The sequence below is a fragment of the Helianthus annuus genome, chromosome 10 (genome assembly GCF_002127325.2).
Source record: "Helianthus annuus cultivar XRQ/B chromosome 10, HanXRQr2.0-SUNRISE, whole genome shotgun sequence".
Lineage (NCBI taxonomy): Eukaryota > Viridiplantae > Streptophyta > Magnoliopsida > Asterales > Asteraceae > Helianthus > Helianthus annuus.
Window position 1 is genome coordinate 13,595,603 of NC_035442.2, and position 13,190 is coordinate 13,608,792.

The 13,190-nt window shown below is 41.2% G+C and overlaps 2 protein-coding genes across 2 annotated transcripts; both read right to left on the reverse strand.

Annotated features, from left to right (window-relative positions):
- Nucleotides 1-6,633: 6,633 nt before the first annotated feature.
- Nucleotides 6,634-7,556, reverse strand: LOC110880604. The gene is made up of 2 exons (XM_022129099.1): nt 7,433-7,556; nt 6,634-7,379 (listed from the first exon to the last, which is right to left on the reverse strand). The coding sequence occupies exons 1-2, from the start codon at nt 7,554-7,556 to the stop codon at nt 6,634-6,636; spliced, it is 870 nt and encodes a 289-aa protein (XP_021984791.1).
- A 2,038-nt stretch (nt 7,557-9,594) lies between these two features.
- LOC110884041 (probable WRKY transcription factor 21) lies at nt 9,595-12,773 on the reverse strand. The gene is made up of 4 exons (XM_022131714.2): nt 12,495-12,773; nt 11,403-12,206; nt 10,701-10,826; nt 9,595-9,983 (listed from the first exon to the last, which is right to left on the reverse strand). Exons 2-4 carry the CDS (start codon nt 12,173-12,175, stop codon nt 9,839-9,841), a joined length of 1,044 nt encoding a protein of 347 aa, XP_021987406.1. The 5' UTR covers nt 12,176-12,206; nt 12,495-12,773; the 3' UTR covers nt 9,595-9,838.
- Between the last annotated feature and the right edge of the window lie 417 nt (nt 12,774-13,190).

A 13,190-nucleotide genomic window follows, 5' to 3' on the forward strand; every position in this document is an offset into this window, starting at 1 on the left:
CACCTAGTGACGCAGTTTTATGGTCCTTACTTCCCTACACTCCATACTAGTGTAGTATCCTGTCTCTGGCTCATACTAGCCTCAAAAACATTGTTTGTCTATGTGCTGGCATTGTCAGCATGTTTCTGAATTATCCGCTCACTGTGCTAACTATGCTTTGTGCATCAAGTTTGTCACTAAGGTTTGTGTGCAATAAATGGAGTAACAGTATGAAATGTGACGCATTTGTATGTATGATACAAAAATCATAAAGCAGTTTAATCATCAGCTGGAATTTAGCACAGTCATTAAGCACAAATCAATATTAGCTGGAATTCAGCTGGAATTTGATCTCGTTCGGGCTCGACAGAAAGCGACTCAAGACTGATAAAAAGCTTATGTGGATCGAAGGAGATACCCCATTGAATTTCAAGTGGGGGACCGCGTATTGTTGAAGGTCTCCCCATGGAAGGGCATAATCCGATTTCATAAACTAGGGAAGTTGGGCCCTCGATATATTGGACCTTTCAAAATTTTAACTCAAGTTGGAAAGGTAGCATACCGGTTGGAATTACCACTGGCATTTAATGGGATTCACAAAATATTCCACGTATCATAAGTACGAAAATGTCTTGTGGATGAAACAACTTATGTTCCATTTGATGATATTGAAGTCGAAGAAAGAATGAACTATGTGGAAAAGCCAGTAGCCATAAAATATCACAAGGTAAAGTACCTTCGCAACAAACTCGTTAGACAAGTCTTGGTCCAATGGCAATATCGAAAGGGATCGGATCTTACGTGGGAATCAGAGAATGAAATGCGGCAGCACTACCCGACTTTATTTGGTATGTATCTAGGTTTCTGGGACGAACCTCCTTTAAGGGGGTAGAGTTGTAATGCCCCAAAGTTTATAATCGGTTATTGTGTACATTTAAATGTTATAGCATGAGGTGTAATAACCATAATTAACTAACCAAGTTAAGTATTATAGTCTTTTTAGTAGAAAGTATGGGGTTATGGCCAAAGAAACCAACAAATAAAATTGTAGGAACTAAAAGTGTACATGTGTGATATTTAATTTAATTAAAGAAGGAGAAAAAGAAAGTGTAGTGTTTAGAGAGAGAGAGAGAGAGTGTGTGTAGCGAGATCTGAGAAAGAGGGGGAACAAAACACTCAAAATTCAACAATTTAAGTTGAAATTAGGGCTAATCTCTTGCATGTGTTAAGATTCTTTATCATCTAAGGTTGCTAATCATTATGTAAGTTGTAATTTTACATTTGATAAAAAAGTGTATGAAGAATAGGTATGAAGTTGGCCAACCTTGAATGGGTCTTGGTAGTTTCCAAGTATCTAGAATTGTTGCCCATCAAGTGTTGGATGAAATGTCTTGAATGTGAATTATGTGTTTTTGGGAGGAGTTCTTGTTGAATGTATGTATGTATCTGTCAAGTGTAGGAGTGAAGGAAGAAGGATCAAGCAACGCGAAACAACAAGGAACCCAAGATCGAGGTAAGTTCTTCTAGCTTACAATTTGGTTTAACAGTATTTGTAGTTTGGTTTAATAGTAGTGGTAGTGTCCATTTGAGACAAGACGCTTCCAAAGGTTTAAGAACATGCCCGAACCTTTCATTAATCTTGTTAAATATATGGATGTCTCAAAGAGTCGACGGAACATCCCTGATTGAGAGCCAGGCTATCCTTTAACACTCGTGGTCAAAACCCTCCCAAGTAGAGAGCTCAACACACCATTTCTCCTATATGTGTTCCTTGAGTTTCCAACTCTTGCCTCTCCGTTAATAAAAATTCATATTCTTGTTTATTCTATCAATATTTATAAATCATAATAGCTTATGGGGATGAAACATGTATGTTCCATTTTCCTAACTATTGCAAGGTAGCTAAATTAAATGGTTTTAAACTAATAGATTAACTAACACCTTAACTTTTCTTCTATGTAGTTACCAAGCAAAAATTATCTTATCAAGGTACAATGACCTATTACAAACTAGTCATAAATCACTATGTATTTGTGGATCTTATGTTGGTTCATCACTAACACTAGTAACCAATTGAGTCCAAGACTATCGGGTATGGGGCTTGGGTTAGGGCGCGGGTTGGGGGAAAACGTCCAAGCCACCATCTCGGGTGGGTTTGGGTTGGGGCGTGGCCCTTGGGGCTTGGGTTTCAAGCCGGGCGTGGGGCGGGGGTGACATCCTAGCTGGCTGCCTTCTATTCGTTGACCCCGTCATGTCATAGCGGGCCATTTTAACCATTTGAAAGTTTGAATTTTAAATTCAAACCGTTTGGCTACCCCAAACCGCCATGGCGGTCCCAACATCCCCTATAAATAACCCCCAACCCCACCGGCTACCCCACTTCCAAACCGTCGCTATCCACCGGCTACCCCACTTCCAAACCCGTCACTATCCACCGCTACCCCAACCCGAAGAAGATGGCATCTTGGACCCACGAGGAAGAATTGACTCTCGTTACAAGCGTCGTTGACGCTATGAAGGCTCTGCAACCCGGCCAAACACGATATTGGCCGGAAGCATTCGCAACCTACAAACATAACGTCCGTCACGACCGCCACAACCTCAACGCGTGCCAACATAAATGGCGCGAGCTTCGGCCCAAGCTCTATCGTTTCAAGGCTTACTACGAAGCCGTTCCGAGCGGCGATTTAAGCCACGAGGATCGGGTGGTTTTGGCGAATATTGAATTTCTAGGCAAGGAGCGAAAGGCGTTCGACAAGATCGCCCTTTTTGAAATTTATCTAACGCTCTAGGTTTGTTATTTTGTAATTTTTAGGATTATGTAATTTTTAAAATTTTAATGAAATTGTAGGTTTTTTTTTATAAATGTTGTGTGAATTTTATAAATTTTTTGTAATTTTTTTTTTAATAATATGCCACGCGGTGCACCCAACCCAAGCCCAACCCACACCCCGCCATACCCCGCGGACACATCACTAGGCGGTGGGGGTGGGGGGGGGCTCCCATTTCACGTATCAACTCATGCCCCAACCCAAGCCCCACCATAATTGTTAGATCGAAATATGTGCAAGTGATACTTGAAATAATATGAACCGTGATTATCTCATTGATATCCTTCACAATATATAATACAGAGATACAGGCTAAATATGGATATAGAATATTTACAATAATCACAATATAATCATGCCTAATATACGGATGCTATTACACCCCCGCAGTCGAAGCGGGAGGTGACCGAATGCTGAGACTGGACCTGAAATCTTCAAACAAAACCCGTGGTAGTCCTTTGGTAAATATATCCGCAATCTGATATCGTGACGGTACATGAAGGATACGGACATTTCCGCGCTGAACCTGCTCTCGTACAAAGTGGATATCTAACTCGATGTGTTTGGTTCGTTGATGCTGAACCGGATTGCCGGAGAGATAAATGGCGCTGACGTTATCGCAATAAACCATTGTAGCTCGTGTAAGCGGTACTAAGAGCTCAAGAAGCAGGTTCCGGAGCCAACAAATCTCAGCAACAACATTAGCCACCCCTCTATATTCTGCCTCAGCACTGGAGCGAGATACAGTGGCTTGTCGTTTGGAAGACCATGAGAAAAGATTGTCACCAAGATAGACGCAGTAGCCACTAGTAGAACGCCTGGTGTCGGGGCAGCCAGCCCAATCAGCGTCAGTGTAAGCCACGAGTGATGTGGCTCGAGAAGGACCGAGTGTGATACCAAACGATGAAGTGCCCTTTACATACCGTAAAATTCTCTTGAGTGCATGCCAATGATCGAGACAAGGTGCGTGCATATGCATGCACACCTGTTGAACCGCATAGGTGATGTCAGGTCGGGTAAAGGTGAGATATTGGAGAGCTCCGGCTAAGCTGCGGTACAAAGTAGGATCATGAAATGTTTCACTGGGCGTGGCACTGAGTTTGGTGTGTGTGTCAACCGGAGTTGCAACCGGGTTGCACGATTGCATCCCTGCACGAGCAATAATGTCAGTAGCATAGGCCTGCTAAGATAAAAACATGGAGTTCGCATGCCGAGTAACAGAGATACCCAAGAAATAACTGAGAGGGCCGAGGTCTTTCATGGCGAACTCAGTTGCAAGACTAGCCAAGAGACGATGGCGAAGAGCACTAGAAGAAGTGATAAGCAGAATATCATCGACATATAATAGTAAATAGGCTGTGTCACGACCATGACTGAACGTAAAGAGAGAAGCGTCGCACTTGCTGTGACGAAACCCCATGCTGAGAACGTAATCTGTGAAATGTTGGTACCAGGCTCGAGGTGCCTGCTTAAGCCCATATAGAGATTTGCGTAGGAGGCAAACATGGTCGGGGAAGTTTCTATCACGAAACCCCATAGGCTGATACATGTAGACTGTTTCGTTTAAGTTCCCGTGTAAGAATGCATTGGTTACATCAAGCTGATGAACCGCCCAACCCTTAGATAGTGCAAGTGACAGAACAGTCCGAATAGTTGCGGGTTTTACCACCGGACTGAATGTCTTACCACAATCGATGCCCACCTGTTGTGAGCGCCCATCGCAAACCAAGCGGGCTTTATACCGCACCAATGTGCCGTCCGACCTGTATTTATGTTTAAATAACTACATACACCTGACAATATTCATGTTAGCCGAACGAGGTACTAACTCCCATGTACCGTTCCTAATTAATGCATTAAACTCAGTAGTCATGGCAGACAGCCATACCGGGTCTCGCAAGGCATCAGTTGGGTTCTTAGGGATGGGTCGGATAGGAGATGTGGAAGAGGTAGTGGTTAAGTTGAAGTGTTGTTTGGGCTTATAGATCCCGCTCATAGAACGGGTGTGGATGGTGCGAGTGGGTTGGCTGGTGGTTTGGGATGACTGAACAGGAGGTATGGGTGGCATAGTATTTGACGGGCTGGTAAGGGAGTGGGCTGTAGGGTCGGTACGGGTTGCGGAGTGGGCTGGGGTGGGAGCTGGGGGATTCGGTTGGGCTGAGGTAGTAGGAGAGGTAGTCGGTTGGGCTGGGGTAGTGGGTTGAGGGTTGGATTGGGCCGAGTGTTGGTTAATGTGGGATGGGCCGTTAGGTGGAGGGGTGTGATGAGCTACAGGATTTGTGACAGGGGGCGGATATGGAGAGGATGATAGGGCGATGTGCGGACAGAGGTGGTGAGGGAAGGGTGTATCGAGGAAATCATAGGTAGGGACGGGGGCGATGGATTGTTGGAAGGGAAAGGTTGTCTTGTCAAACGCAACATGACGGGAGATGAAAATTTGGCTAGTGGCAAGGTCGAGGCAACGGTAGCCTCGGTGGGTGGGTAGCCTAGAAAAACGCATGGTGTAGAGCGGTTTTCAAGCTTGTGAATAGTGGTGGACGGTGTTAGCGGGTAACAGAGGCACCCGAAAACACGAAGGTGGTCATAGGTGGGTGTGGTCTTGTAGAGTAATTCAGTGGGAGTGTTATTTTTAGTTTGTTGAGATGGCAATATATTTAGTAAATAAGTAGCGGTTTCGAGTGCGAAGTGCCAAAAATGAGAGGGGATCGAAGCATGGGCGAGTAAGGTCCGAATCATATTATTAATTGTGCATATTTTACGTTCGGCCTTGCCGTTTTGGGAAGATGTATAAGGGCAAGAGAGGCGGTATAAAATGCCGTTGGTGGTGAAAAAGTTTTGGAAAGTGGAATTAACATATTCACGGCCATTGTCACATTGAAAGGTTTTGATTGTAGATTCAAATTGGGTTTTAATGATAGAAGCAAAATGAGAAAAAGAGGGGAAGACGTGAGATTTATTAGTAAGAGGATAGTCCACAAGAAATTAGTTAGGTCATCTAGAAACAGCACATAGTATTTATGGCCCGAAGAGCTAATGATTGGGGAAGTCCAAACATCGCTATGCACAATATCAAAAGGTTTAAATGTCATATTATGAGAAGCAAAAATGGCAAACGTATGCTTTTCCCAAAAATACAAGATTGGCAAACATTATGCAAAGGTTTATCAAAGGAAATAGAGCTAGAAGTTTTTAATTTATTCATAGTAGGCCGTCCTGGGTGGCCAAGACGGTGGTGCCATAGCTGAGATGAGATGGCGGCAAAAGCAGTAGGTTGAGTGGTAGGAGACCCGAGCACCAGAGGGTAGAGATCACCGCTGCTGTTGCATCGTAGGAGCGGTGTCTTGGTCTTGAGGTCCTTCACAAGAAAACCAAATGGGTCAAATTCCACAGAAACAGAATTGTCCGTTGTAAATCGACGGACTAAAATAAGGTTTTTAACGAGCTTGGGTGAATAAAGAACATTTTTAAGTACAAAGGGTGGGTATGGTTTGGGTAGGTATTTAGTGCCTTGACCAAGAACCGGTATAGTGTCACCATTACCTACAATTATGTTTTGAGAAATGCAAGAATTAGAAAAAGTATGAAAGTCACCTTGTTCGTGAGACATGTTGCCAGTGGCGCCGGTATCCATGTACTGAGTGGGATCCGGTTGCTGTAACGACATAGTGTATAAGGCCTGCTCAATGTCAGTTGGGCTGTAAGCAGTGTGGGCCTGATGAGGACGTGGGCCGAGAAGGCCAGCTTGTGGCTGTGGTGATGTAGTAAAATTGGGCCGGTTGGTTGAAGGGTATGGGCAAGGTGGAGGGGACCAAGAATTGGGCTGCTACGATGGGCTGTAGGGGTAGTGTTGGGCCGAGGGATGTGGAGGGGGAGTGGGCCAATATGGTGCCCATGGATAGTACGGTTGGGGCGGGTAGTAGTTGGATTGGTTGGGGCGTCCTCGGCCATAGGATCCTCGGCCACGGCCTCGACGACCAGAGCGGCCACGGCCACGGTAGGAGTCAGAGGGTGACCGGGTGTGCTCAGGGTTGGGTCGGGTTGCTTGGGCGGTGAGGGCGGTAGAGGCGGTTTTGGAGGATAATAAGGCTTGCTCGTTCTTACGGGTTTCAACCTGGATAAGTTGAGACCGGGCGTTGTAAAACGAGGGTAGAGGGCGCTGTTGAGTGATGATGGTGCCAATACCCTCATATTGATCATTCAAACCGGCGATGAGTTGGAGAACGAGCCGTTCATCAGTCACAGCAGCATCAACATTGGCGAGTTGGTCAGACAGTGTTTTAAGGGCTTGACAGTAAGCCGAGATATTTGGAAAGCCGTCCAGTCGGGTATTAGCGAATTTCTGCATTAGGTAAATGGCCCGAGATGCCTTGTTGTCGTGAAACAGATTCTCGATAGCCACCCACGCGTCATGAGCAGTGGACGTTTTGTCGATTATGGTGTGAAGAAGATCGTTGGAGATTGTGCTATAGAGCCATTGCAACACGATGGCGTCCAAGCGATTCCAGGTAGCCAAGGCGGAGGATGACTCGGGTGTGGTGGTTTCAGGTTTGGCTTTGAGGTGGTCTTCGACTAAATGAGCACGGCAGTGGAGGGTGAACAAGGTTGCCAGGATGAGTATTGACTAGACTCGATTTCTAAGGTGAAGGGAATTAGGGTTTTGATATTTGTGACGGTGGTGGCGGCGTGGATTTCAGATTTGATGGTGATGGGAGAGGTGTTAGAAGTAGTAAGGTCATCGTCCCCCATGGCAAGGGTTACAGGGAAGAAAAAAATCGAGGAAGCAGGTGAGGGAAGGAGGCGGCGAGTAGGGTTTTAGATGAGGGATACCCAAACTCATGATACCATGAAATAATATGAACCGTGATTATCTCATTGATATCCTTCACAATATATAATACAGAGATACAGGCTAAACATGGATATAGAATATTTACAATAATCACAATATAATCATGCCTAATATACGGATGCTATTAATACTAAGATTCAAAAGATTTTTTTCCTGATAATCATATAAACACAGTTTTTTGCGATACTTCGTATCATAAAATTAAATAATGAAAACCCACTTTAGAGCAATGGGGCACCAAAACAAAGGAAATTATCAAACTAACAAATTTCACAACACAAACTAGAATAAACAATCCATATTTCAAACAAATCGATATGGTTCGAAAGTTTCTAAACCACACTCAAAATTCTTGAAAAATGAATGCTAAACCAAATTGGCCGGTTTATTTTGTTTCACCAATTTAAATCAAACAATAAGGCTACATGGTGTGGTATAAAGCTCCTAGGGGCTTTATCACGCCGCCTCATCACCACATCACACATGGGGCTTTAAAGCCCCTTCCTTTAACTTGCAGGGTGTGGTTTAAAGCCCTCCTTTAAGCTAGAGTGCCCCCCTCTAACCAATCTCAGCCTTCATCCTCTCAATTCTGCTCGTTAACACAATGGCGAGGACATGATGGCGCCCCCCTTTAATTCCGACGGTATGATCGATGGCGCCCCAGAGACGCTATGGTGGCTGAGGTGGCGGGGTGGCGTTAAGCCACACCCACCGCCTAAATGTCCCCAACACCCTTCACAACATCTCCCTTATATCTCCTCAATTTTTTAAATTTAAAACAATAATACATGAAAATCATCATTTTTCATTTTATAATTTGAAAAATCGCTACAATAACCTTTTTATTTATAAAAAGCTACTATTTATCATCCATTAAATTACAATGAATGTAAGAAAATAAGGGGAGGGGGTGGTCACTAATGACCATTTTCCCATCACTCACAATATTCAATTATGTTCCGCCATGTCAGCAACAATTTTTCCATCACTCACAACCTTTTTTAGTGGGGGTGGTCATCACTCACCACCACACCCAACAATTTCCCCCCCAACCAACAATTACACCCACAAAACAAAACAATAACGCGTGAAGAAAATAACGAAAATTGATTTCGTGGAAAATATAACGCGTGGAACTTTGTTGTGGGGGTGGAAAAAACATCCTATCACGCGTTGAAAACGGTTTCCGTGATGATATAACGCACGGCCCCCTCCCCCCAAAGAAATATAATAAAATAAGTGTTTACTATTTATCATCCATTAAATTACAATGAGTGTAAGAAAATAAGAAATATAATAAAATAAGTGTTTGTTAGTAAGACAAAAATAAAAAATGGTGAATGATATGTGAGATGTTTTAAAAAATGAGAAATGAATTTTGAAAAATATGATTTTTAGTTGAATTAGAAGGTAGAAAATGATGAAACTAATGTGAATGCATGCTCTAAGTTCCCATCAATAGTGTAAAGATTTTTATTTGTCACGATAGTGAGGTACTGAGGTTAGTTGTTAAAACTTTCTTGCATCCCTTTTATCTCAACTGATTTTTAGTTCATCCAGTCATGTCTTAGTGAACCCGAATTACATCCAAACAGAACCGAGGACATACCAAATACTACATAAACGCTTTGGTGCATTGTCAACCAAGGGCGCAGCTTAATAGGGCCGGGGGGGGGGGTGAACTTTTCGCTCAGTAGTGTTATATATGTAGTTTTCGTATAGAAATTTTTGGGTATATACGTTTTCGACCCCCGGTTCTATAGAAATTTTTGGGTATATACGTTTTCGACCCCCGTCTTCATTGTCAAGCTTCGCCATTGTTGTCGGCCCTATCGTTTTCATAGCACCAAAGCAGCAAGATTTGAAAGGCACAGCACATGTGTTCCCCTTGAATTAACCATCATTTCAGGCTTTTAGCCCAACAAAAGGGGCTCATTTTCGCCAAAACGCAATGTACCAGAAAAACATAAAAAACCCGAAAAAGTCTACCCTAGGTTCAAATTTTGAACAAAAACCAACCGTTCCATATGAAAAGTTGATCTAAACCACCATATATTTCCCTAAAATCGCATTAAAAACATGTACGGGACCAACCCAAATGCGACCAAGAAAAGAGTTAAACAGACAACAAACAACATTGATCTTGAGCTTTTCTCGTATCAAAAGACTGTTTTTTTGTTCATGTGTTTGCTGATTGAGAAGGTACCCTTGTATGGTTGTGGTCGCCTTCATATGTGACGATAAGCATTGTTGAGTCATCCAAACACCTCTCCACGTGCTTCCTTGCCGGACAACCTCTCATACTGCTGCATTTATAGTAACCCCTGTTCATCATCAACCAAAAAATATTACTATCTCCCTCCGTTCTTCACTTTCTATCTTCTAGTCGAATAAATCCATAAAAGTTGTATATGCGGTAAGCCGGTAATAACTAATAAGGAACATGCTTATCAATAAGACCACTTTTTGTAAAAGGTTTTTTTTTCTTATTCGTTTGATCATAGACTAGTACATAATCAAGTATATTATGCACATGAAACAGTGGCGGAACTAGCCCATTAAATCAGGGGTATCCAAAAAAAAAATTACCGTACAATCATACAATATAAAAAAACGACACTAAATAAATAAAGTAAAACATATACCTAACTATCTAGGCCACAATTTCAATCATATTATTATAAATTTGGGCAATTGGGCCACTGTTTCAATCGGGCTCCCTTATTCTACAAGTTTGGGTTGGTTAGGGGTATCCTTGTGTTATTTTAGGGATATCCTTGGTATGAAACGGAAAAAAAAAAAAAAAACACTACGAATACGCACTTGAGCCGTAGCCCGTGCTACGGCTGCTAAAGCATTGGGTCCGCCCCTGACATGAAATCATGCAAGATAAATATTGTAGATGAATGCTAGTCAATCATATTGCACATACCATTGATTATTTATTACTAATCATCATGTAAGTATTAACAACATAATATTTCTCAAAAGTCAAAAGCGAGTTAGGTTAAACCGCAGATATCCGAGTCGTTAAAAGGTACCTGGGATGAGGAGAACCCTTGATAGGTTTCTGGCCATATTTCCTCCAAGAATACTCGTCAGGCGGGATATCCGCAAGCTTGTTACTAACAGCGGGTACTTTGATTTGCCTCTTAACCCTGTGTTTCCTGATTAACAAGACAGAAAAGAAAAAAATATTTAATTATTTGTAATACTGTAATAGTCATCTTTGAAGACATTGATTATCGAGTGTTTGGCAAATTTTAATTATTTTATAAATAAGATATAGAGAGTTGATAACGCTTATTATCAAGGGGAAAACACCAAAAAATTATGATAATTTTGAGGTGTTTGGACGTAAATTTTGAAAGCGAACGTTTGATATTGACTAATCAAAACTATAACCTTTTCCAAAAGTCTTTGGATGTGTTTGTTATGCTTCACGTTGTAATTGTCACTATTGGCAATATGCGATTATTTAAAGAAGTAATAATAGATAAAATGACCTTTCGCAATCAATTTTGTTGCGACCTGTATCAAATTTGTTATTAAACCATTAAATAATTGTACGGTCAAAGCAGAATATGTTAATCCAAACACCAAAACCGATCGCTATGACTTCAAGTCGCAATAATCTAATAATTACTTTCAAAACAAACATCCAAACACTTCCATACCATTATTATAGACAAATTATTAAAAAATCGATCATGTGTAATAAAGCAAAGATAATGAGTAATAACCTCTTTTTGCAGTGACATCTACCCGAACTCCCACATTTCACGCTCCCGTCATCTCCCCTACCCGTACACCTCGGTTTGTGTTGGTGTGTACCTTGATCGCTTGACCGAGTTGACCCGACTAAATGGAAAGAACTCCCGTCTAACGTAGTCACACTTCCTTCCATACTCAACGACGACATAAACGACCTATTCGACGAAATAGTAGGGGTACAAACCGCACTATCGAAATTCAAATTTATCCCACTATTGCTACGCCGATACATCATCTCAGTCTGCTGTTTGAGCTGTAACTGAGCTGGCTGCTGGTGATTGTGTTGCAGAAACTGGTAATTAGAATTAAGGTTAGGGGTTTGTTGGGAACTCCCGATTTGAACCGAGTTCTTCCCAATTGAGTTCAACTCGAGCGACGGTTTGTGGGTCGATAACGAAAACGCGTTCTTGATCGCACCGTTGGGAACATTTTCGTGAACCGGGTGAGTCTGATTTGGAGGTGTAAGCTGCAACTGTAGGGCTTTTGGTGTTTCTTGAATTGTTGAACTATCTAGAAGTATGTTTTGGGGGATCAAGTTTTGAACTTTTTTGAATTTTCTTACTCTGCAATGACTTAAATTATCATCAAGAAGAGATACAACTTTCTTGAACCTAACAACAGCTTCTTCTGTTTGTACAAAAAGGTGTTTGGATTGCACATGATCTTTAGGTTGAGCTAATAGATTAAGAATCCTATGGCAGCTTTCAACAGCTGCTTTATTAGCTGCTTCAACCTCCTCCATAAATCCCCAAATTCAATCCCCTAAAAAAACCCTAATCACAAAACCCATAAAAAGAAACAATCAATTATCAAAATCATTAAAAACCCAACAAAATTCTACAGATTTATCATGTTATAATCTCATAAAAAGTTAAAAAAACACCCAAAGATAGATACCCAGATGGAAATTTCATGTCTTTATCTAAATAACTAAAGGGGCAAACTATAAAGTTTCTAAATTTAACAAAATTTATAGAAATTAAAAGCAAAATAAACAAAAACAGAGAAACCCCAGATGGAAAAAATTACAAAAACATATGATGAATCAAGAAAGATCATACCTTTGTTCATGGGTTTTCAAGAAACTCTATTTCAAGATTCTTTAAATCTTCATATGGTGTGTGAATAAGAAGACTTTCTGTTGATTCACGCAGAGAATTCACAATCACAATGTTGTTTTTATTAAATTAAATTAAAATAAAAAATGGGGTAAATTTGTAGAGAGAGAACACATTGCAAAGAGGAGAGAGAGAGAGTAGAGAGTCAAAAGAGGGGAGATTGTACTGTTTTATAGTAAAGAAGAAGCAAGAAGTGGTCAGAAGAAAAAACTGCCGTCTCTGCCCCAGATTTCAAAGGTGGGACCCACCGGTTGAACTTGGTTACACATTTTCCACTTTTATTTTATTTTTTTTGTTTCTTGTGTTTTAGTGCACCCTATTATTATAATAATAAAAGAATATAATCATCAATTAAGTTTCCTATGTTGTTCGTAATTAAAAGTAACATCATCATTAGACTTAAAGTAAGCATATATATAGTAAACAAATAAAGTGGTTTTTTTAATCATGAACAATTTTTAACGACTTAGTCTAGGGGTGTGGTTTAAAGCTCCTATGGGCTTTATAATGTCATTTCAGATTCACATCAGCTCCATGTTACATAGGGGGTTTTAAAGCTTATTCATTTAACTTGCATGCAATGGTTTAAATCCCCCATCATAATTACTTAATTATTTTTTATTATATTTTGTATTTTTT